The sequence below is a fragment of the Plectrocnemia conspersa genome, unplaced genomic scaffold, assembly GCF_051122295.1.
Source record: "Plectrocnemia conspersa isolate PC_06_02 unplaced genomic scaffold, ASM5112229v1 ptg000008l, whole genome shotgun sequence".
In the NCBI taxonomy this organism is placed as follows: Eukaryota; Metazoa; Arthropoda; class Insecta; order Trichoptera; family Polycentropodidae; genus Plectrocnemia; species Plectrocnemia conspersa.
In genome coordinates, this window is record NW_028277172.1 from 3128632 (window position 1) to 3154313 (window position 25682).

At 32.6% G+C, this 25682-nt stretch overlaps 1 protein-coding gene across 1 annotated transcript in view; it reads left to right on the forward strand.

Moving 5' to 3' along the window:
* The first annotated feature begins 17383 nt into the window (after positions 1-17383).
* Positions 17384-25682, forward strand: part of LOC148232710 (zinc finger protein rotund-like) — a 56835-nt gene continuing 48536 nt past the window's right edge. Inside the window, exons 1-2 of the mRNA XM_088190439.1 lie at positions 17384-17512; positions 20432-21592. Of these exons, the coding sequence (XP_088046565.1) occupies positions 21173-21592 (420 nt within the window). The 5' untranslated portion in view covers positions 17384-17512; positions 20432-21172. The remainder of the gene's footprint in view (positions 17513-20431; positions 21593-25682) is intronic.

Consider the following 25682-nt stretch of genomic DNA (forward strand, 5'->3'; position numbering starts at 1 on the left):
CTAATTGAATTTTTTTTATATCTATATGATTTTATATACAGCATATGCTTGTAAATAATTTATTATAAAATACATAAAAAATAAAACTAATAAGAATTAATACAAAAACTTTCACTGTATTTTGTATATCATGGCATTTACTTGAAAAACTAAGCACAAAATATTTTTGGTGCAGAAATTGTTAGAAACTCGGTTCATGTATTTGAGAAAAAATATAAAAATTGCAGCTGCGTGTCTTAGTTTAAAATGAATATTTCTTTATATATTTTAATATAGCAATTAAAAAATAGAGTGATATAACACTATAGAGTCCGATGGCACAACATGTGTGCCATAGCCCAGACATGCTTGCGCCAACAGTTAGTGTCTGGTGACACAGCCCCTGTGCCACGTTTTAGTCAAGCATTATTAGTTTAAGGCACAACCTATTTATGATTATTTTTTTATTAAAATGCATAACAAAAAATAGTAAAACTGTTTTTTTTTTCAAATAAAATGGCAATATATTTTAAAAAATCATATAAAGCAACCAAAAAAAGCTAATCTGATAAATCAGTGTTTAAATTGATGACTAACCAAAAGAATTTGGGCTCAAATCCCACATGAACACCAGTGTTTCTTAAATTATTTCATGTCTATTGCTCGAAATTAGTGAATATTATAATTATACTTACAGATCAGGTTTTCGTAAATTCTCACAATCTCATGGGTAGATATAGTAATTCTAAAAATCGCAGAAGATTCAGATAGTCATTGTGTATAGATAATGAGTGCGTAGTTTAAACGACGCTAATTTAACAGGATCCAGTACATTATATTATAAAGTAAAGGACTTCGATGTCAATATAGTAGGTATAATTTTGATCAAATTTGTTCGGTGGTAAAAGCTCCATGCGTACGTGCGATGTAATAAGCTTTCACTCAAAAATATAAATGCATTGGAGAGCTTTATAAGCTCCCGATCAATTAAAATTGTCGCACTTTTGCGTCGGCGGCGCCTTTTATAATAATACATAATTTATTCACCGAAATTTAATAGTACCAAAAAAAAATTCATCCGCAGCATCCGCTGTGTTCTCGTCGCGTCGCGTTCGAAACTTGTATTGACCGATTCAAGATGTTCATAATACATTAGCCCTTTTTAAAAAAATACCCACCTCGGCAGCGCGCCGCTGCGAACCTCCCTCAGTCCGTCCCTGTCTTTTCCCTATCCCCAGTACTGGGCGCAGAGAGAGAAGGCTCGCGGGTCGCGAAAAAAAGCGATAAAAATGAAACGGGCTTTTAAAAAAACAGGGGTAGCGCAACGAGGGAGCGAGAGCGTGCGAACCCCTGTCCCTTTCATCCACCCCATCGAATTTTTCGCCTCGAAAGAGGGAGGATGAGTCCGGTGGATTTTTTTTACCGTCTCGCCTTTTTGTAAAAAGAGAGTCTGCGTTCGAAACGTGTGTGTGTATTTTTTCGAATTTTGTGGGACACGCGTTGAATGGGACGCTTTTTTAGATGGAAGGTGGAGGGGTTATATTATATAATTATATTAAAAAGTCATGCTGCAGATGGTCGCCGAGATGTTCTATCGGATGAATGAGCTTGAGATTTGGGCCTGTAGCTACGCCGACCTTGAAATGTTTGTCTACTATCAACTATCTACATCTTAAAATGTTCGCCTTGTTGCTGTGTAGGAACTAAGCATTCGTGAGATTTTATAAAGTAATTGCGTGCACATGTAAATGGTATCTCATTTATAAAAAAAAATGGACATACATACCCATAATATGACTTGAATCAGATAATTTAGAAAACTAGTGTGTGAAATCGGATATAGAATATCAAAAAGTTGAAATATTACTCAAGCAATAAATAATGCAATGTAGTTGTGCTGATGATGACAGAATTTTTAATATTTAATTATATATCTTGTGATCTAAATCATCTTATTGAATACATTTTCATTATATTAACATTACACCTATTTTTTTATTAATTATTTGATGTATGAGGATAGCAAAAACATCTAATTACACATTAACGGGTGACCGGATTATTGCGAAAATGAAAATTGCGCACACGAAAATTCTGATCATATGTAGTTGCTTGATTGTCAAATATATTTTACTATTAATTCCAACTGCTTCATATTTTTCTTCATTTTTAAGTAAAAAATTGTGTAATTATTGGATTACAACTGTATCATAAATATTAACGTAAATTACTAATATAATTGTAAAATATTTTTTAAGCGATATTTTTAAATTAAAATCATATTAATATCTATTATATATGCAGATGTATTTTTTTATATTTATATTGACGTATTCTTAAATATACATATGTATGTGAATATTTAACATCTATGATCAGAATTTTTGTTGTTTGAAATTATCGCTATGCGCAATTTTCATTTGCGCAAAAATCACCGAACTATTAATGCAGTTATTCTGCGTACGAAAGTCAAAAATCATCTCCCTAAAAATTAAACTATTTTAATAAAATAATTAAAGCTTTTTTTTGTATGCTGAAAAAAATTAGTTAAAACATTTATTGACATTTAATTTAATTTCACCAGAAAATATAATATGTGTGACAAAATATTTACAGTTATTGTATCTTCTTTATAAAAACATTATTAGCTATTTTTCTTAAAATGTGATCATTTTAATAAAACAAATAGTTCAAGATCATTTTTTTTTAATTTTATTTATAATTATCTCACGTTTGTTTCAAATTAAAAGATGTCTAAATATTTTGTCTAAAGTTTTTACAATCCGACCGTTTCAAATAATATTTTGCATAGTAACTTTTTAAGATCCTTTGATCTAAATATATATTGAAAACTACTTGTCGCAAATTTTGCTCAAATACACTTTATCGCTTCTAAGGATAACAAATATTCACCACTAGAGTTCCAATCCAAATATAATTATCTGTTTATAGTAATTGTTGTAAAATATTTTGAAATTTTTAATTTCGTAAAGCACCGCAAAACCATTTTTTTACAACAATCAAAAGCCGACAATGAATGAAAAATACATTTTAATTGCCGAAATTACATAAATTTCTCATATTTTCAAGTAAATATTATGCAGCTGTGGACTTTGTCAATTAGTAGTATTAAATATTAATTTTAAATCTGTCTAAAGTAATTTATTATGCTAATATTGTTTAAGCATATAGAGCCGTAGTATTTTTTTGCAGCAAGTAAATTTAATATACAATTTTTTAATAATTTTTAAATGTAAAATACATTGCCCTAAAAATTTTAGTATTTTTATATTTTTGTAATATAACATTTAATTATATGTGTGAGGCTATATTAATTATTAAAAACGTATTTTTCGATTCTTCATAGCTTCATATTAAAATATTTAATCGGTTATTATTCAATATTCAAATAATAAACAAGTCGCCATACTTCAAACCCAAATCATACCAGATCGGTTTCTGAGGGTAGTTTATTAGGCGGTTGGAAAAAAAGCGTCGATTCAAACCATGCGCCCATTCGTAAATATACTTTTTTGCACTTAAGCGTCAGACTTCTGACTTGATATTAATAAGTAGCTTATCGGCAATTGTTTAAATACTACGTTTTTAATCCCATATTATATAATGTAGAATGTAACAGAGTGTAATAAAAATAACGGATACTATGCGTCACATTAGAGAAGACAGGATATCGGGGGAAATTGCTCCTGAACTATCGATCTCATAAAAATAACAGGTGGCGCATATAAAAGTAGCCAACATAGATAATTTATTTTTAAATAGGTCACCCTAACATGTGTGCGATGGTACGATAAAAAAAACGCGTTTATCTTCTTGCAAAATATTTGACGTGAATAGAAGGGTAGTTTCGCTTTTGAGGTGTATCATAAATTGATTAATGCTTTATTATTGTATAAGGTTGTGTTTTTTTCATCATCATAAAAAGTTACAGTACTGTGATATTATAAAAAACATAGTTGTACTACTAGTAAATTGTACATATCATAATTATTAAAACATACTACTTACTACAGAATGCCATTGTGTTTTATCACCATTTCAACAACACAATTATAGTAATTCAGACATATTTAAAAATTCGTATATGTATGTAGTACACATATATATATATATATATATATATAATTTTTTGTAGCGATTCATGCTCACCGACCGATGAGCGACGGCTCATTAAATAATTATTAACAACTATTAAACACTGTGCAAAAAAATGTTGAACTCAATTTTCCAAAAAATGCACAAATCTACATATACGTAGACGTAAAACGTAGTCGCCAAAGTCCGTTGATGATATAAATCATGAAATTAACCGTGCGAATCGAATTGTGTCAAAACACATTTTTTCTTCACGTGCGTGCGTATAACTTTACGCATAAATTTCGGCGATGCGGCATTATCATTTTTATGCGATTTTTGGCCATTAATTCGTATTGATTTATCGGTGCTGTGGCGAGTGTAATTTTGGTAAACAACGACAATGCAAATGAAATGCATAATATATTAATATCATTGGCATTTTTTAATTTGCACCAAAATGCCAAAGATAATATAAAAATATGACTGACTTATTCTATTGAGATTAATACTAAAGTACAACTAATAGGTTCTATTGAGTTTTTTTTATAATAAATAGGCTTAAGCATAACGTATTGGCAAATATGGCTATCAACAAAACTCATGTTTGCTTCACAAATTTGACTCAAAAATTCTAAGCATGTCTTGGCATCGACAAATAAAACCCGTCAGTTTGATTAGTTCATTGGTCATTAAAATAATTTAAAAAAAATATATCTACATCGCATCTTACTTTAAGATGTATAAGAAGATATTTATGTACATTTTTTTTCACTTAAGATTTTTTTACATTTAGAAATATCAGATACTTTATCTACTTCTAACTCCATTTTTCGTGCTATTAGTGAATCATGTTGTTGTTAGGATCTGAAATATTCAATGAAACCCGATCAGCTTACAGTATCGAAGTTTATTGTGAAAAGTTTTGAGAAAGATATGCGATATTCTAATATGTAAATCAGAATTAGATATTATTACGTAATCATAATATAATTCAGATCAATCACCACAGATTCTTTATCTCGCAAATTAATATCGGATAAAATCGATCTTTGTCATGCATATTGACATATACTTATAATAAGCTGTAATAATATTTTATATTTAATATAAAATGGATGACTTTGATTTCAGTCTGGTGTCTCACTACTTACTTAGTAGTTGTATTTACGCGGTTGTAAAACAGTTAGTTATGTTACATGTTACATAGAATCATCTAGAAGTCGTGGCGTTTATGGTTTATTATTATATTACAACTTCTAAATTAAATTGGACTCTTAAAAAATGGAAATTGGAAAATGTAATACAAATTCTGAGGGCCTAACTTTATCAAAACACGACCTTGAGATATAATTACAACGTTTTTGAGTCTGGTTCTACCACACCCAGACTAGTCTCGAAACAAACGGAACCGGAACAACGACTATGCGTAAAAGTCTCATTATGGCAAAAATAAGAAATTGCAATGTCCGCCCATTCTCAATTTCAACACTGGATCTGATCGTTCCAAAATGCAAATTCTCAAAATTTTAAATTCAAATGGCGGAGCATCTGTATCCAAGTGCGGTGACACCAGTGTTGCGAAACCCGTAGAGAAGCAATTTAATTAGATTGAGCATATTTTTTAATAATAGCAATCCTAGCAACTATAGACCAGAAAAGGTCGACAGGAAAAGGATGCAAGGGTCTTAGTCCAAATTCCGCGAATCAAAACAAATCCAAACCCTACCGATGTGCCCAAAAGATAAACCTGACTCGATTTTCCTGTTCATCTGCCATTATTCAACGGCTCGCATCCAGTTCACTTCCTGCGGCCTGGTGTTTGACGATGTCTTGGAAACCAACCGCAAAGTATCAAAATCGAGTCAGGTCGCTTCCTAGAAGCTTTGCTTTATTAACTCTAACTGGAAAGGGCAGCATCCAGTCAGAATCCACAGGTAGAAATCTTCCGGGCGAACGTGGACGCTGAGTCATTTCCGATTGCCTCAAAAATAGAGAAGTTAGATTAAAAATTATAAGGAACGAAGCGTCTCTGAAGCCGGACCTTTGTGTCTCTAACGACCCGAGGTTAATTACAATTTCGCGTTTGACCGCTTAATTTGAAGAAAATGATATGTATGTATATTATACATAAATTAGTTATACTGGAGAACTCTTTTTGAGTTACAGCCTTCTAAGTTCTTGATTATTCAAAGGAACGATTCTTAGAAACGCTTTTAAAAAATAACATTGCCTTAATTGTAGAATTGATAATAATAGGTCAGTGTTTTATTCAATTAATTTATCAACTAACTATTTCACTCATTCGATTATAGTACATAAGAATATTATATCATCAGCTTAAGAATATTTTTGATTTATATTAATTTAGTGACATAAGATTGATTTTCAATAGTAGTTCAAAAGAAAAAGTATTTTTTAAAATACATATTGCTATATAAATAAACTTTAACGATCTTATATTCCATAGAGAAAGCGTTTAATAAAAACATCTCGATGTTAAGAAAGCCTTTATAAATAAAAAATGTTGTACGACCTTTAAATTGTTTACATATGCTATAAAAATCAGTACGCGGCAATAAATTTATATAAGCAAATTATTTTATCAAATTAAGTTTAATAGGTGGGGGGGGGGGGGATCTGAAACCGAGCTACTTTTAAATTCGCTATTTAAATATTTTTGTATCATCATAAGTGGTATTTATTATATATCTCACAGCACATTTTTTATCATATATTTATATAAATTCGGCCTCATTTTTAAATAAATTAAGATGTTCAAATAAAAATTATTAGAGAAAGTGCTTTTGAAAAAATCTCACTGCGCGGCTTCATACTTGAGTGTAATTTAATATATTTTATTATTTTTATATCATAAGTAGAATTTATATAATATATCACAGCACATCAATTTGTTTTACCATATTTTTATAAAAATTCAGTTTTATTATTAAATAAAAAGCATTTTTTTTTAAATAATTATTACGCAAAATAAAATGCAAAAAAATTCACTACACGGTCATAAAATGCATATGTTTCGATACATTTGAGTGAATCATTTCTTTGAATTCTTTAAAAAAAAATTCACATGGCGGCTTAATTTTTTAAATTATATAAAATATTATTAAATACAGTAAAATATTTAAAAAAATAATATTAAAAAGAAGGCTTTTTTTTAATTCAGTTTAATGGTAGACATAAAAATTTCACATGGCAGCTTTGATTTATTGTTAAATAAATTTAAATGTTTAAAAAATACTATTAGAAGGAAGTCTTTTGAAAAAAATCGCTGCGCGGCTTATTAATTAATTGAGGATAATAATTCAATATAAATTAAAACAAAATCTTATGATCCATTACAGTTCTTTATAAAAAAAGCATTTATTAAATAATTTTGATCATCTATAAAAAAATATGCATTTTTTTAATTTAAAGGATGTCTATAGAAATAGCAGAAAAAATTCGCTACATGGTATTTTTATGAATATTATAGGGGAATAGAGATAGTCCAGTCAAATAAGGGTTTAACCTCGGAATGAAAGATAACAAACTGAAATTTTGCACAGACCTTTGTTTTGGCGTTCTAAATATATGGTGAAAAGTCTCAAAAGATATCGTGTCTGCTAATCAAGATATTAAAGGTCAAAAGTCATAAAAATCGTTTTTTTTTTGCAAATATCTCGCCTCTTTTGCGTCGCATGTCATTAAATGTTTAACAAAACTTATAGAAAATAAAATTTTCTACAAGTTTGTTTTAAATTATTTCTTCGTATGGTTAATGGTTTTCGAGATATAGCGCGAGGAGTGGGAAGCGCGCATCCGTTTATAGGATAACGCTATGTAAACTACGGAGCCAGAGTTACCTGTACATTCTTCCACAGTTTCGTAGAAAACATCGCAAATTGTTATCTGCTGAATGAACTCATCTAAAGCATTATAACTTTCAATCTCCATATCTTCAAAAATCATCATCGATAATGCAAAAAGTAATACGTATGGCCTCTGATACTTCTTGCAAAAGCGGGACCATCCAACATTTTGTCGACAGAATTCGATGCATAAATTGTACTGAGAGCTTCCTTGATTCCGCTTCCATTCATTATATACCCTATGCATCCAATAAAAGACATAAGCATATGAAAGCCTCCTAGTTTCACAACTACTCTGGAAAAGTCTGAGCTAGCATCTGAAGCTGCTACGATTTCACGTGCTTTTATGTACAACGGCTGATCAAAAGTTATTAAGCATGTTCTTTGTTCATGTTTCTTGGCAGTGTTTATAGCACACTGTAATGTAGTGTAAATTGTGTCCATATTACTCACAGAATGATGAATAAAAGTAAGAAACAGAATCCGAGAAGTTACAAAGTTCTCATTGTTTTTTGTAAGTTGTTCAATAAATCCATTCCACCCTGGCAACGGTGAGATATTTTTCCACTTTCCGTACTTCCACAACAAATCAACTATATTAAATATTTGTTCGGTTAGTTCTTCTACATCATTAAAATTTTGAACTTGAATCTCTTGCTCAATCCGGGTACGACATGATTTTCATACACTAGAAGGGGTATATGTGATAGTGCTGCTAACTCCTTTGCACTTGGTTTTGTTGTAAATTTCTTTATGCGGTCATCAGATATAACTTCAGATTTTGGAGTTATTATTTTTATCATTCCCATTATATGAACAGTATTATAGCCATCAAGAGTATAAATATTTTTCTGCATTATCTGCTGCATACTGTACTAAGGCACTTGACGATGATGGTTGATTACGAGGCTGTGGGTGATAAACAGCTGAAATTTAACATTTTACAGTATCACTATATGAAGCGAAAAAACCTAAACTTGACAAAACATACAAAAGTTTTTTTGGATGTTTGGCCTATCTGTATTTTTTCTATGAAGAAATACAGATAGGCCTATTAATAACTGCGAAGAAAAGGACCGTTTTCGTATGGAAGTCATTATAGCATGACTTATAGCTGTGTATTTCGTTTTAAAATGCCCCGTCTTGCAGAAAATGTAATAAAGTTTTCGGAATTTCTTCATTAATATTTTACTCGGGGGCGGATAAGACTTGGTCTCAACAACAGAAGATCGAATATCTTCTCTAATAATCGCCGCAGCAGCTTCCACTACGCGCAAGTGCTCTTCTTCCGAAGTGCCTTTTTTATTTTCATACCAAGCTATGGATAAAACTTAAGCTTGAGCATCGCGAAAAGAAAAAATAGGGAATGATCCAATCTTCGTTATAACTATAATATCAGTTAAATATTTTTCTCTTAATTTGTAAATGATCTTCTTATCATCTGGTACATACTCCGTAAGGACATCTCTCAACTCTTTCAATTTTTCGCACAAATTTCTTGTCGAGCAATATTTCATTTTTAATTCCTAATAATACAATGAAGAAAGTAATAAAATTATGGTTCAAACGACTTGCCGAGACCACTTTTTTCACGATTGTTTACTTTTTCAAAGCTTATACCAAGTTAAGCAGGTAGAAATACTCGCTGGATTCTATAAACGGATGTACGCCTCCCACTCTTCGCGCTATATCTCAAAAACTGTTAATGATACAAAACAAATATTATAACTAAACTTGTAGATAATTTTATGCTTTACAAGTTTTGTGAAGCATCTAATGACGTGCAACGCATAAAACGCGAGATATTTGCAAAAAACCAAATTTTGTGACCTTTGACCTTTGATATCTTGATTAGCAGACACGATATTTCATGAGACTTTTCACCCTGTCTTTAGAACATCAAAACGAAGGTCTGTGCAAAATTTCAGCTTGGTATCTTTCATTCCGAGGTTTAGCCTTTATTTCGCCTTATTTGACTGGACTAAGAGAGATTCGAACAATTATTATATCATACTAATACTCGTTCCTTAATTTATGTATTAAATCTAACCCGACAATTAATATTTATTAAATGAAATTTAAATATTGATTGAACAACTAACCTGCTTAAGAAAAAATAATAATAAGAACAATATAACATATTAAAGGTTAGCAATACTCATTCGTGGAATTTATAATATTCTTAGAACGCCTTTGGGAAAATATTTATATAATTGTACAGTAGTAACATGAGTCTTTGTTTCAAAGAAAATCTCATTTATGTTTATTCACTTTAAAAATGTGTGTGAGTATGTATGCATATAAAACTATAGAACGTCAGAATATTGACCGTAAACTTAAATGTTCACTGCACAATAACCGTCCTATTCCAATATTTGCTTTTCGGCACATCTTATAAACCAACAAAAGTTTTAGAATTTAGATTTGGCCAAGCTCTTAAAAATATTGTGTGCGGAGAACGAGGGGGGAGTTCTCGGTGGGTAACGATTGGAATCTGATGAGGGGTCTTTATGCAAAAGAGGGTGAGCCAACACACCTCTAGGATGCCGATTCAATTTTAAAATCGGCATCGTCTTTGTGCCCAAGAAAGAAAGGATCTCTGTGGGTCAGTTCGTTTTTTTCTTTCTCTTGGGCGCGGCCGATTTACCTCTGCCGGGTTCACCAAACTGGGCGATATCGGACACACAAAACCTGATTTTGCACGCGTGACCTTGAAAGTTTTTTTTCATATTATATCTGAACGTTTGCCGCGACAAGACTTCGGAAGGAGGCGGCGAGAAAACTGGTCTTCCGCGAATTTGAAAACCAAACGTCGTTTAGATATTTTAGCATCTGCATCTGCCTAATAAAAATCAATATCAGTTCCATGGTTAGTTTAGGATGCATCTAATTATATATCATGCTAAGAACAGAATGAGTCAATAAAATTTGAATATTGAAGTAAATTTAGAAAGATGTATTATTATCATTCCTGGAAATTAAATGTTAAAATAATCTAACGCTTATTTTTACATTTAAATTCTAAGAAGCTTTGAATCCATTTTATCCTTAAGTAACTTTTTGATAATGAATATCAGACGCGAATTAAAATAAATGCATTTTTTAATTAGTAATACGATATGATATTTTTTTAAACTCCATTTCAAATACCATAATCTTGTATGTGATACGCGACTTACTACAATTATATTCTAGGATTGTTTGGGGGTACTTTCTCTAAAACATTTAAATATGACACTTCTAATCAGTAGGGAAACGCTATGACTGTTATTGAAATTCCCGAGCCACTAAAATTTTAGTAATAGCTTGTTCCATTACAGTTTTTGAGATTCAACTTCAAGAATCGAATTTGATATTTCAAAAAGTAACATTTTTTGCTAATAAATCGTAAAGCAAGTAAAATAAACGTGCTGCAACTGTCATTATTTCATGAATCAAGAAATTTATTTCATTGACTTCTACATTGATTGGCGCAATTATTGCTCATTTCTGAAGCTATTTATTTTAGGTACTAGAATAATTATTTAAATTATGTTTAGAAAAATTAATTTATAAAAGTTGTTCAATGAAATTAATAGTATGTTAGTAAAGTAACAATCACTACATAGTCTCAATTCCTGAAATTTTTCATTAATATTTTGTGAATTGAGTAAAAAGGAACGTGCTGCAACTGTCATTATTTCATGAATCAATAAATTGATTTCCTCGATTTTTATGCCTGCACTACATTCTTTGGAAGTTGTCCGAACCTACCTACGACTAGACCTACGACTTCGAGTAAGCGACCGCACTGTCGCAAATTTCATATGCCGTCCGGACGGCGGCTTCTGTCACGTACAGCCGGCATGTTTGCGCGCGATCGAAAAATGTGCCAAATAATCGCAATTTTTAAATTGTCATAATAATAAAATTACGCTACTGATAATTATAAATGTTTGTGGGGGCACTCACTAATACAATATCAATGAAAACTTTTCGGTCGTAAATATTCAATTTACGCAAAATCTTTGTCGGCTTTTGCAAAATGCCATAAGGTATAAAAATGATTCTTCAGAATACGAACACCATATCTGTGACTATCCTAGAATTTGTCGCCATCGATTCTAAACAAGAATTCGTTATGGTGTGACATTTATATAAACCGATCTAGGAAAATACATAAGGATAATTGAAACGATTTTTTTTAACAAAATCAAGTACCACTAACTATTTAGTTTTGTATGAAAAAACAATATAATAACGATTTTGATGCCCTAAAATATTCAAAGATGTCAGTAGGAGTCTGTTGAAGTCCCCGAAAAGTATGTGGTATTATAACTGTATCACGTGACTACGATGCAGCGTTCGACATGCGTGTTGACCATAGGACACCTACGCGCATACTGAAATTGAACCGAGTTACTCGTTCTATCTCAGTTTGCGAAACACCATATCATAATCTTTCTCTCTCGCCACTTAACACGCGAGAGAGCAAAAGGGGAAGTATCTCACCGCTCGCGCTCGAAAAAGCAGCTCCGACTTCAATGTTCGGAAGCGCTTGAAGCTGGCCAAGTCGACTGAATTACCCCCACTTTACCTCCCGTTCTCGATAACCTCGGACAACTTCCGAGAGATTTTAGAGCGGTCAGAACCGATCTCAACCGAAGTAACCTACTATATTTTCCGTCTTTGGCCAACCTTGGCCAACTTCCAGAGAGTGTAGTGTAGGCATTACATTGATTGGCACAAATATTGCTCGTTTCTTTTAGAAAAAGATAGATAATTAGTTAAATTAAATTCAGAATAATTAATATATAGAAGTTGTTTGTTGAAATTAATAGTTTGCTATAGTATGTAAACCATTTCCATAATAGATAGAGTCCCAATTTTGGGATTTGAAAGAGTGAAATTTTTCGTTAATAATTTGTAAATGGATCAAAGGAACATGTTGTAGAAGAATAAATATTTAATTTCCGGAATTTCAAAGAGTTCCATTTTCATTCATGACGTATGGAAATTAGACATAGATTAGACCGCTGCAGTTGAGGAATTATGAAGTAAAATTTATATGTATGTACATATATAATAGTTATTGAATTTTATGTTATGTTATGAGATCGGCGGACGAGGTGTCGCCGGTCGTGGTGGTCAACCGATGAAAGTGTTGCTTTCACCGCCACCACGTCAGTGTTGCCAGTATGCATAAATCAAGCATCATACAATCGAATTTATAATATATTTCTACTATTTTTTTAACTCTTACATACTCCACAAACATAAATTAATCTGTTAATATGTAGCTTTTTGCCGAATTGCCCGGATATGACCCTTCCGTGATCCTGGACAGGGACTTTTTGGAGGCATTCGTAAACAATTCCGGTCAAGCCCAGACTGTTAAATAATATATTTTGTAAATTTGCCCAGCGTTAAACCAGTGCTTCCCTGACTTTTGAACTTTTGATGTATCTCTTGAATGGATACTTGCATACCACCCCCTATTCACCTCGCGCCGTCATAACGCACAATCGGAGAGACCCGCCAGTCGCGACCTTCACCCAGTGGCGTGCCGTAAAAAAAGCTCCCAGCCGGGTGGTCTAGCGCTCCGGCCGGTCGGTGGCGTCGCGACGCCTCTGCCCCGTCAATTATGCAACGCGGCCTCGCAAGGGGTGACTCCGACGCTCGCTCACACCGACGCCGGCTTAAAAAATCAATCCCTCGTGTTCGCATCCATTCGGACACGGACACACTCGCAGCGCGAACGCACACGCACGTGATAATTATTACGGAGAGAGAAAAAAACCAACACATAAAAATTCGCGTCGCCAACCGACGGTCTGCGAACGATGTGCGATATTATTACGTGCGGCGAACGTGCGTGCATGTGTGTGTATAAAGAAGCAACAAGTGGGCTCGTTTGTTGGATTGTTTTTCTATGACGTGCCGTTGTGATGTCGTATAATTTCTTAGAAATGATTTTATGTGGCGCTTTTTGGTTTTATCTATAGGTTATCAGTAGATAAGGTATTATAAAACTACTTAACAGCAGGGAGTATTTTGCGTTATCTACTATTGTGTTGAAAGTAGAGCTTTCTATCAGGAACGTCATTGGGGGGGGGGGGGAGGAGCATTTTCAATTCAATATTAGATTAATTCAATAGAAATATTTAAAAAAGCTGATATTCTCGGGTTATCCCTCAAAGAAAATCTAAAAAAACAGTCTCGAATCTATCCCAAAAATATTTTTTAAAATATGTCATTTCAATGAATATATTTTCATCGGTAGACATATATTTTTACCAGTAAAAATATAATTTATCTGGAAGGTGCTAGTAAAATAATATGATTTTAACTTTTCCATGTGTACTTTCCCATCATTATTTATTTTGATTTGATTTGATGTAAACATGTTACAGTGAATTTTTTAGTAAATTTATATTTTCATTAGTATATTTCAAATATTTTTTCACCAATAGATATGTGCGAAAATATAATTGAACTGATATGGCGCTAATATGTTGCTCTAAAATGTCAATGAAACGTCCGTTTGCTGTTCAAACCCAACCCTATTCTAACGAAGTTCTAAAACTAATTAATTATAGTTTTTGAACTATCATTAGATCAAATCCAAGATACATAGTTTATCTGCATTTCGATATTACACTATGTTTTAAAAATATGATTGCTATCCTTACCGATATTACTATAAATTTCTAATAGAAGAGGGCTGATCAAAGTATTTTCAAACCGAATTTTGGTCAATAGGAGAGCGCAAAAACAATTATCACTTCTCAGAAGGCAAAAATTCACGTCAAAAGTAATAAAATCGTGTCGGCGCCGTCGCAGTGGGAACGCTCGGTAACGAGCGTTCCCACTGCGGCGGCGACGGCACGATTTTATTGCTTTTGACGTGAATTTTTGACTTCTGAGAAGGGATGATTGTTTTTTGCGCTCTCCTATTGGGCAAAATTCGGTTTAGATGTGCTTTATTAAATTTTCACTCGTATTATTACTATAAAAAGTCTTAATATGAGCGCTAGATCCACTGCAAGGGCACGATTTTATTTAAACTAAATATGTCATTTAATGAAATACTATGAATTTTAATGAAATATTAAAAAAAACAACCCCCCTGAATAAAACTGAAATGACGTCCCTGTCTTAAAGACCGTTTGAATACTGACTAAATGCATATAAAATCGGCTGTAGATGTTGCAAAGCAAGATCTACATTTCTAAATCAACCCCTAATAATATTTATCATATTATTTTATATCAACGAAAAACTATTCGTATAGATGCAAAACAAATATCATAATGTTATTATTTTTGCCATGTTTTTAATGCATATAAAAAAAAGTATACTAGCAAACTATTAATATATAGAAAAAATGTGTAATCATATATTCCAATAAAATATTTAATTATTTTAAAGCAGGGTTTGGCAAACCGCGGCTCGCGAGCCGTATACGGTATTTTGCTAAATTCACTATTTTTATTATCTGTCATTGAAATTTTCATTTATTATATTACATAATTAAAAAATCAAGCTCTTTAATTAATTACTGGATGCACTCTTCCAAGAATGTTAATTTTGCAAACTTTATCATTAGTCAGGAAATCACTAAGAGGGGAAAATGTTAGATTAATTAAAAATGCATCTGAAGAATTTTTTCGGGATTTCTAAAACAAAACAGAAGTTTCCAAAAATTAAAGAACTGTCGTTATCTGCCTTAAAATTAAAATATCATATAATCTAACCTACCAATTAGTCTAAGATGTAAAACTGTCTCCTTCTTTATCAATTGGTTAGACGAGTCTTGCGACATAGAGGACGGTGCTCAATTATTTTTTATCCATTATATAACATTTGGGAGTCTAAAAAATTAATTTTGCAATTATTGTCACATGTGGAGTGGACATAACAAAAGCTTTATGGAAAAAAACCATAACATAACAGTGTTAATTACAACCGAAGGGCAAAAAATTGTACAAACATCGCTGAAAAAGCAATGCCTTCATTAGCATTGATTATTTTAGGACAGCAATATTAAATATGAGGGAATCTTTTACCCAAAATACTAAGAATTTAAAAATAGTAAAAATAAAACTCTAGAATTTTTATTAAGCTCGCTGTAAAAGTCTTTTAAACTTTTTCGTTTGATATTGACACAAGCACTTTTGAAATATAGTTGATGGATTTACCGATTAAATATATGTATGGCTCTGCTACTCATAGCCATCCTGACTCATTGGGGAAACCTGACAAAAATATCTGGATAAAATAACTATCGCGAAAGCTTCTTCAATATCGAGCATTAGTAATCTGTACTTTTTCCGTAAGCTGCTGGACTAGAAATTTCAACCTGAATATTTGATATTCGAATATATTTGCAATGTGTTAAAATTTGTCGTAGTTAAAATTATGTTGCAGTGACAAAGTTCATACGTTTAATTTCTAATGGTGGGATTTCAAATATGTTCTTCTCGGTGATATTTATTTTGATGTAGAAGGGACATCTCTCGCTTGAATGAGTAATTCATTTAATATCGGATTGCAAATTTCTTGTGATCATCAAAAATGCCGTTTGTACAAAAAATCAGTTTTTTTTATATAATTCGATAGTTTCCAAAGAAATAGTAGGAAAGTTGCACGTATGGTTTAAAATAAAATTAACTGCTACTTAGAGAGTGTTTTTAACAGCAGGAACAATCAATATAAAGTTATAAGCAATTTAAAATAAGATATGTTATATATAATATTTATTTTGTAAATTTTATACTTGTAAATTTTCGTTGTTATAAAAGACCGACATAGTGATATATATTAATAGTATTTATTTTTAGCGGAAGATTTACAATAAACGTGATACAAGTAAAAAGTTTTTAAATAAACGGCCGCGCAGTGCAATGTTTTCGTACGCTTAAATTATAAAACGTTCGTAGACCGGCCGTCGGCGATCTCTGAGGCGCGCGACAACGCACTCGATACAAATTAAACCGATCGTCGCTAGTTTTTGACATAGGTGAAAAAAATTGTAAATACATAACACGCTAAAAAGATGCAGAAGAAAATGGTTGAAAAAAATCATCGTCGGCATATATCGCGCAAAAGTTGGGAATCTCTCGGACGCAAAAAGTCTAGGACTCGAAGCGAAAAAAAGCGTCCGCGCGCCATAGTGTGCGTCGCCTCAATGGGCGATTCGAACAGCGCTCTATTTGAACGCCGGGGGGAAAGAGACGCAGGATAGGACGCCGGTCGCGCTAGAGGGAGACGACGATGTTAGCGCCGGCAGCGAGATGAGCGTTCGTTGGTATGCGTGCGCGTACGTACACGCCGGCAGCCGCCCGGCGCTCGTGGTGGGGGGGTATTTTTTCGTTGGTGGTGGCGTTTTTTTTTCGCGTGTGTTGGTTCCGGGCCCCTGTGGCACGGTGAGGTTTTTTCTAAGCGCACTTTTGGAAATCAGTCTGGTTTTTGCCGCGGTAGCGCGCGCTCTCCGCGGCCCACGCTTTTTGCCGGGATGCGCCGCGACCACCACCGCGCCCCGACGCACACACGCGCATTGACACGTGCGAATGCGACGCCCACGCGACGTACTTAAAAAATGCATTTATTACATCTAAACACTTCACCTAATACAAAAATGGCGATTAATTAATTAATCATCCGGCGGAGACGGCGCGCGCCACGCGACGCCTCTGGTCGCACTGTCAAAATTCGATTTTCGTATCGCGCGGCGCCTGTGACAGTTTTAAATATCGCGGACGTAACACCGCTTTTTTCGCGCATCCGACAGTGTCATTTTTAAATAATCTGTTTATAATCAAACTCAAAAAGTGTTTTATATCTACAACTATACTCAAAACAGTGGATTCGTGTTTAGTGTAAATTTGACGCATTTTATAATCGATAAATTTTTAACTATATATTTGGCCAACTTGTGTTATTACTAATTCGTGTTGTTGCAATAATTTAAGTAATCAGTGCTATGTAAAACTCAAATAATATTCGGGATTTTTCAACTGCCAATCAAACTAAATTCATTATATATTTTTTAAATATTTGTCCGAAATCGCTTTATAGTGCATTTGACGCATTTTAAAATCGATTTATATATAAACAAATCTTTTCATGTTATTGCAATATTTGAAAAAGTAGTGCTATTTTAAATTTAAATTGCTAATAATTTATTTTTATAATTGTGTTTGTTTATATAGTTATTCATTTGTTTAATTACTCATAATAATATAAACAAACTGCTTGAAAATATATTTTATGTAAATTCAAATTTACTTTTTTTTTGACATGGTCGATTTTTTAGTTTTACGGCTTGTGTGCCATAAAATGATAATTCCTCCCGTATTTCTCACAAAAATCAGTTAGATTACTGTATGCGAATGGATATTTTATTTTTAAAACTATTCTAAAACATTTAAAAATTTTATTTATTTTTTCGAATAAATTTGTATCAGGTTGTGTATTCTCAAAATACTTTATATCTTCGACTTTTTACAAGTTGTGATATTTTAGATATTATTTCTATCGAAAGTTTCTTCGTGCTTATCTAAAAATATAAGCTATGTTATTATTATAACCAAGATTACTTTCCGTCTTCGTATTTTAAAATCGCTTTTAATTAAAATAATTGTTATTTGAATTGTAAAACAAATTTAAAATTCACTAAAATAAACATGTTCCTTATGATTATTTAAACGGAATTTTTCGTATTATTTATTTTTTAAATTTGGCAATAAGACCATTTTTCGCGTTTGTTAAAAATGTTTGATGATTATATTATTAAAGAAAAATTTGAATAATTAAATATTGCTTTTAAATAAATTTGGCCATAATACCACTTTTTCGTGTTCATTGTCTATTACGAGCGATTAAAAAGCACTGTGTATCAATTTAATTATTTTAAAAAACATTTTTATATCATGTAGTAAATGTAGGTTAACTTCCCCATAGAATATGGTTACTAAATAGAACATGCTTTTTTTTATCTTTTATATATTATTCAATGGTTCAAACGTTACGAAAAAACATCGATCTGTGCGCTCCCGTCACAAATTCAAGGTCCCGAAATGACAAATTGGCCTTTTATTGCCAGAATCGATGGCGCGTTGTAACTACGTCACGTATGTGGCGAGATATTCTTCTCGTTGTTCTTCGTACGCAATTTATCGCAAAAATAATTAAAAATTAGATACATGATTATTAGCAGGGAACCACGTGCATATATCGCGACGCGAAAACACAGTGTGGCCATGCGTTGCTTTATGATTGATTTTAATGCATATTTTATCCGGCCATTAGTTATAGGCTAGCGAATTCGTATAATATAATAATTGATTTTATTACGTTGGCAGCAATTATGTGAAAATATTTTTATAGTTGATATCAATATTTTATAAATCTCGATATAAAATACTGTGTTTTTCCTATATCAAAAATAAAACCTAAAATAAATAGAAGGTTTAGTAAATTGTTCGTTTTACGTGTTTACATTCGCCTCCTAGCTGTGTTTATACGCTGAACGTTATTGTTGTTTCAGCGTCTTGTAATAACACTCGAATATGATTTTAATTAATCTTATAAAAATACCTTTACTGGCCTTCGTTTTTCTGTCAAAAAAAACATCATCACATTTTCCCACAGATCTTTTATATAGATATGATTTAATATAAAAAGCATCTTGGACACACTAGTCGAGTTATTGTGACACACACTTCCTGAAACGGTAGATAACACTTCTTCGCTAGTTTTGTCAGTATTTTCGGTAGCTCGATTGTGTCGCACGAGTTCCATTTTGTGTCTTTTTTTGGCCGTTCGTTCTTTTCGTGGTGTTTTTTTTTTATAATTTTGTTTGCATCGGATACGGTCCAGTGGCTATCGCCAGCCGGGAGCATTGTTACACAACACCTTCGTGATTAGGTGAATAAAAAGAGTAACGAGTCTTTGAAAGTGTGGACAATCAGAGCTCGAATGGCTTCTCGTCTATCCGGTCGATTCTCCACGATTAAGATTTCATAGAAGTTCTCGGTGCAGTCGGCCCGAGTAATCGAATATTTCTTATCTCTTTTTTTTGGGCCGAGGGGAGGTTATCGCATCGCCAGATACTAAGGTTACTTTTGCGGACGGTGAAATTAATTTGACTTGCAAATTTTAATTTTTGTCACCGACGCTCGGGTCCAACAAAAAAGAAGTAATTTTATCCAATTATTGTGTACTGACATTATTAAATTTAAATTGTAAATTACTCGAGAGATCCAATGTCCAATGTTCGCTGGAACTATGGTCACCTCATAAATATATTTTTTTGGCATGAATGAAAATTGCAACATCGATAAAAAAATGATAAGATAATGACTTTTATCAATAGATCTATTTAATACTCCATTATCCGCTTTTTGAACAACATATATCGTTATCGCGCGCCGTCTAATGAATTATTAATCGCCATTATAAAAAAAAACATATTATTAATTCAAGTATTTTTTATTTTTTAACAGTGCCCTAAAGAATGTGAATAAAAACAGTATTAAACACTGCTACAAATTTACACAAAACTGAAGTTTTTTACACGTATACATAAAAAAATAGTGCTTCGGACAAATTAGACTGTGATCGCATGTCATTGGAAGAATAGACATTTGGGAACAGTGTCTTAGGAAGAATATGAAGAAAATCGCACAAATCGTACAAAGATACAAGAGTGAAGTAATCACGGTGACAAGAGACTGCGCCAAAATGACCTGATGATGAATAAATAAAACTGTTTTTTTATTATTTTTATTACGATAAAATAAAATATATTTTAAAAATATACACATATAAAGTAAAAAAGAAACGAAAACTTGCTCAAATATATTTTTTACACTTCATGATAATTTAGTGATATTTTCCAAAATATTTTTGTTACCATAATAATATAAGAAATTGCCTTAAATAATAATACGTACAGTGATTAGTTAATGACAACATCGAAGACATTTAAAAAATTGATACTCATAGTTAGTTTAATTTTTGTATAAATTAAGTGTAACAGACTTTCGGAGCGCACGTTACCCAGTCACAAAGGCTCGATTACACCAGTGGCGCGCAAGTCAATTATAAATCGAATCGATTTATAATTTTGTGAAAGCCTAAAGAAACGGTCCAAAATTTCGGTTCGATTTTATCTGTATCGGAGAGAGACTTAATTTTTTACTTATACGACAAGGTTGTTGATTTAGTCAACAACCGGCTCTTGAATGATGGAAGGAAGGACTATCGAATATAGGCCGGACGGTGGTGGATTGGACTATCACCATTCACCGCTCATGGCCGAGATACCGGTGGGGGAGAACTACACCCACATCCACAGGTCCATAGAACACTTGAGATCTATGGGTGGAGGGATGCTTGACCCTCAGAGAGGCCTGGGCGTCACCGACCTGAGGCGGTACGACCTCCACCAGCAGCAGGACCACCACCAAGACTCCAGGGACAAACCGTCCGTGCTGAGGATCAACGACTACAAGGGGTCTATTCACGATTTGAGGAACCAGGAGAACGGAGATCTTCCTCACAGATCGGCAGTATCGGAAGACCAGAGCCAAGCCAGTCTCAAAGGCTATAGCGCCCCTTCGACGCCTCTGTCGGAAAACGGACAGAACATTCAAGATGAAAAGGTTTGACGACATTTATATTATATTATATGGTGGATAGCATGCAAACTAAGTAACACGTGATACGTCTTCAGATTTTTTTATTTATAAGTAGTGTATATTTGATTGGAATCTTATTAGTATATTTTATATGAAGGGTAGCCATTGACCAAAAGTATTCATTATGGCATGGCTTACTCAAATAGTATCTTAAATTTGTTTTTAATTATAAACAAAAATTCGCACCCAGCCAGAGTTGTTAGAGAGGATTCAGAGAAAAATTCTCAGATATCCGTATTTTATTCCAGTGTTTTTTTGCTATGAGCGTTCATTGCATTCTCGATTTAGAGTCGCGATTACGTCCTTTATTCTTATCAGAGCGAACAGGACGTTAGCGCTCGAAAATGATTCCTTTACACGAGCGATCCACTTTCTCAATGAGCTTGTTTTCGGCGATAACTACAATAAGCTGAATTTAACATTTCTCTTGCATTTTTAATATAGTGTATGTATTCACATATGTGTGTGCAATGTTATATTTTTTTTATAAATCTGGCTTAACCATGAAAGCCAGATTTATAAAAAAAATACATAAATGAACTAGTTCGATTTTAACTAATCACCCCGATATTCATCGGAATTATATTTATTGAGGTTCGTGTTGGATTCGAACCTAGATCTTTCAGGTGATATTCACCGACTTACTTATTAATATTAGTAGTTGACATTTCCGATTTTTCTGAATTTATGTGTCGCCACTAAAATTTATTCGAAGTACTAAATATAATAATATATAGCTACTTCAGAAGGGGATTTTTTATATTGTTAAAAATATTTTTTTTATTCATTATATCCATGAATTAATGAACGATCAAATGAGTTACAAAACAATTTATAAATAAAGTACACAAAATTTTTTCACTACGCGGCCAAATCGGTTTTAAGATTATTGTAAAAATATCAAAAAATTTAGTGCTGTAATTTTAAATTAGCATTTTGCTATCACAATTATTGAATGACAGCAATTTAATTGTAAATTACTCAAAAACTTTCCGCTTTACGGTAGCAAAAAAATGACGTTTCGTGGCTATTTTTTAACCCTTTGAGGAGAATCGCTGTACGTATCGATCTTTCATAGTTTTGAGGTACCCCAGATAGTTATATATTCACATATAATATATCATATTTTTTTTAATTTGCATTAATGTGAATGATCTCTATCGAAAATAATACTAATAAATTAATTAACACAACAAAACATATTGTATATTAAATTCATTAAAATATTGAAAGCCTCTGTATTCATATTAAAAAAATCACAAAAGCCGAATAATATTTAATAAATATGTAAAATAACGAAATTGAATAATAGTAAAGTGTTAAAATAATTAACAGTGTGTATACTGACAAATTAGCAAATGTGTATAAATTAACTCATTATTCAAAGGGTTAAGTTTGATCTATTACATTGTTTTACTAAATAGCAGCTTCCTACAATATGTATATATAAAAATATTTGCGCTGCACGGCCAAATATTTATTATTAATATTAAATAAAACTATAGTAAAATTTTGAAATATTTTGCTATAGTATTATTTAATAATAAAAATAAATATTTCTCCGAATAGCGTGAATTAATGCACGTTTTAATTATTTTTTAATGTTTCGGAAGGGGAAGGGGTTATTATTGAAACTCTCGGTAACTATCTCAGTTTCCAGTTTTGGCCAGCATTTTAATCGGAGAAACCCGAAAGACATGAGTTTATGTTTTCATGTATCTATCGTGTTAAATTAGGTTTAGGTTTTCATAGATTTTCCTAAGCTCGTGATGATGAATTCAAATCGAACTAATTAATATATAATTTTTTTTAATAATTAGCTATTTTGTCTTATAAAAATATGTACTTGAATGACAAAACGCAAAATATTTTTTATATGCGATAGATGCGACTTTAGAAATAGTTAGAATTAATATTTATTTAAAACTATATAGAAATATGTTTTAGCGTATTGTTTTAAAAACTTTTTTTTTCTCTCTATTCCACATACGTAAGATTTTCTAAACATATCTAGTAACACTTAAGAGTCGGTTCACGCGAAAACTGCGTCATTAGAATTATTTACTTGCATTAAAATAATATTTATTTAATTAAATACACTGTGTTATAAAAAAGTAGACCCATTTTTTTAAAGTTATTTACAGCTGTAAAATATATGTTTATGACTTTATCAACAAAAATTTACTAGATAAATTTAATCAAAGATATACCAACCCTATAATTTTTTTTACATTATAGCAACTGATCCCAAGACCATACACGAATGCTATCCTAAACATATTTAAAGGGTTTGTTCATTGACCGAATTTAAATAGAAAACGCTATATTATAGACGTGTACGATTTACTTTTTGACACTAAGAAGATTATGCTTGACTTTCGCAGAATCCCACGCATCTAAACATACATATAAAAAACTATGGGAAATCTCTAAAAATGACGTAATTCATTAGTGGCATCGGCGCCCACTTTTGAAGCCACCAGACCCGTTTTTTTGCAAAAATCATAATACGGTCGGCTAGTATTCGTCTTCCATTTTTTGTCTGAATTTTAGATGAGCTTATGCATATTTTAGATGAATTTTATGCTTCGACTCGACCTTGTTATGTAATAGCGCTCCGCTAGGGCTCCCTGTACGCATAATATGCAAATTTTATTCGAGACCTAAAGAAAAAAAGCGCACATACGAGACGTCGACGTCTTATACGTTCTTATTAGAAAACGCACGTCCATCTATCGGTTTTGTGATGCGATTTCGTAACATTTTAATGGTCCAAGACCCACACGGTCGAGGGTTACGCTAGGTCCGGTCCAATAAAAGGGACTACCATATTACTACCTAAAAAAACGGGTTTTTTATATTCAATCCACACGTTATTTATTCCGGTTTTCGCTATCTGCTCGATAATAATAATGAATAACAACGCCGATGCTGTACTGAATTTCAATAGCCCCACGCACACACGTGACTGAACCTCTATAACCCTCCTCTCCTTTGGGCATGAATTGTGATTTCATAAAATTAGGGTGAGACGATGAATTAAGGCCGGGCACATTTTAGATGCAGCGTTTGAAGAGCTCCAAATTAATAATATCTCGAATGTATTTGAAAAAACTCACAAAATGGACTTTGTATACTCAGATTTGAGAGAGGTCGCCCATAAAGGGCAAGACTTATCTATCACTAGAACAAAGTGCATGCTAATGAAACTCAACTCGCGAGTTTTAAATAAAAAAATGATGGCATACGCTTATCTGTTTTTATCCCAAGACGTCGACTGTGAACACATTCTAGATATAAGTCTGAAAAGCAAAAAAAAAATAGTCAGTAGTAGTTTTGAGTTATTTCGAATTATAACTATTTTTTTAGAAGTTAGTTAGAAAACACATAATAATGGCCATGGTATTGACTATATTAATAATTTATTAATTAATCAATTAACAATAACGCGGCGACTGTTAGCTTCCAAGTCGTCCATCGTCTCTGGTTTATCGGCGTAAGCTATTGACTTCACATATCCCCACAGAAAATAATCCAAAGGTGTTAAAACACACGTCTGATCCATTACGCGAAATTATACGTTCATCGAATATTTCCTATAAATTGATTGTGGTGCGCGCTGTGTGGCATGTTGCGCCTTCTTGTTGAAACCAAAGCTCTTCCACATTAATGCCATTCAATTGGGGAACATGGATCTATAGCGCTCTTCATTGACTGTAACGTTCTGGCCGTCATTATTTTTGAAGAAATATGGACCAATGATTCTACCAGCTCATAAAGCACACCAAACAGTGACTTATTGTGGATGTAACGGCGTCTCAATAATGCCTTTTGGATTTTATTCACTCAAAATGCGGCAGTTTTGCTTGTTATCGTAGCCTTAAAACCAAAAATGAGCCTCAACGCTGAACAAATTTTGTGGTGAAAATAAGGATCAAGAGCAATCTAGTTTTCTACCCATTTACCGAACGTCAAGCGGCTTCAATTCATGCAAGATCTTTCCGCAAAATCAACACAGCTCCAATTGCTGTGTACGATGGCGAATCGTCTCATT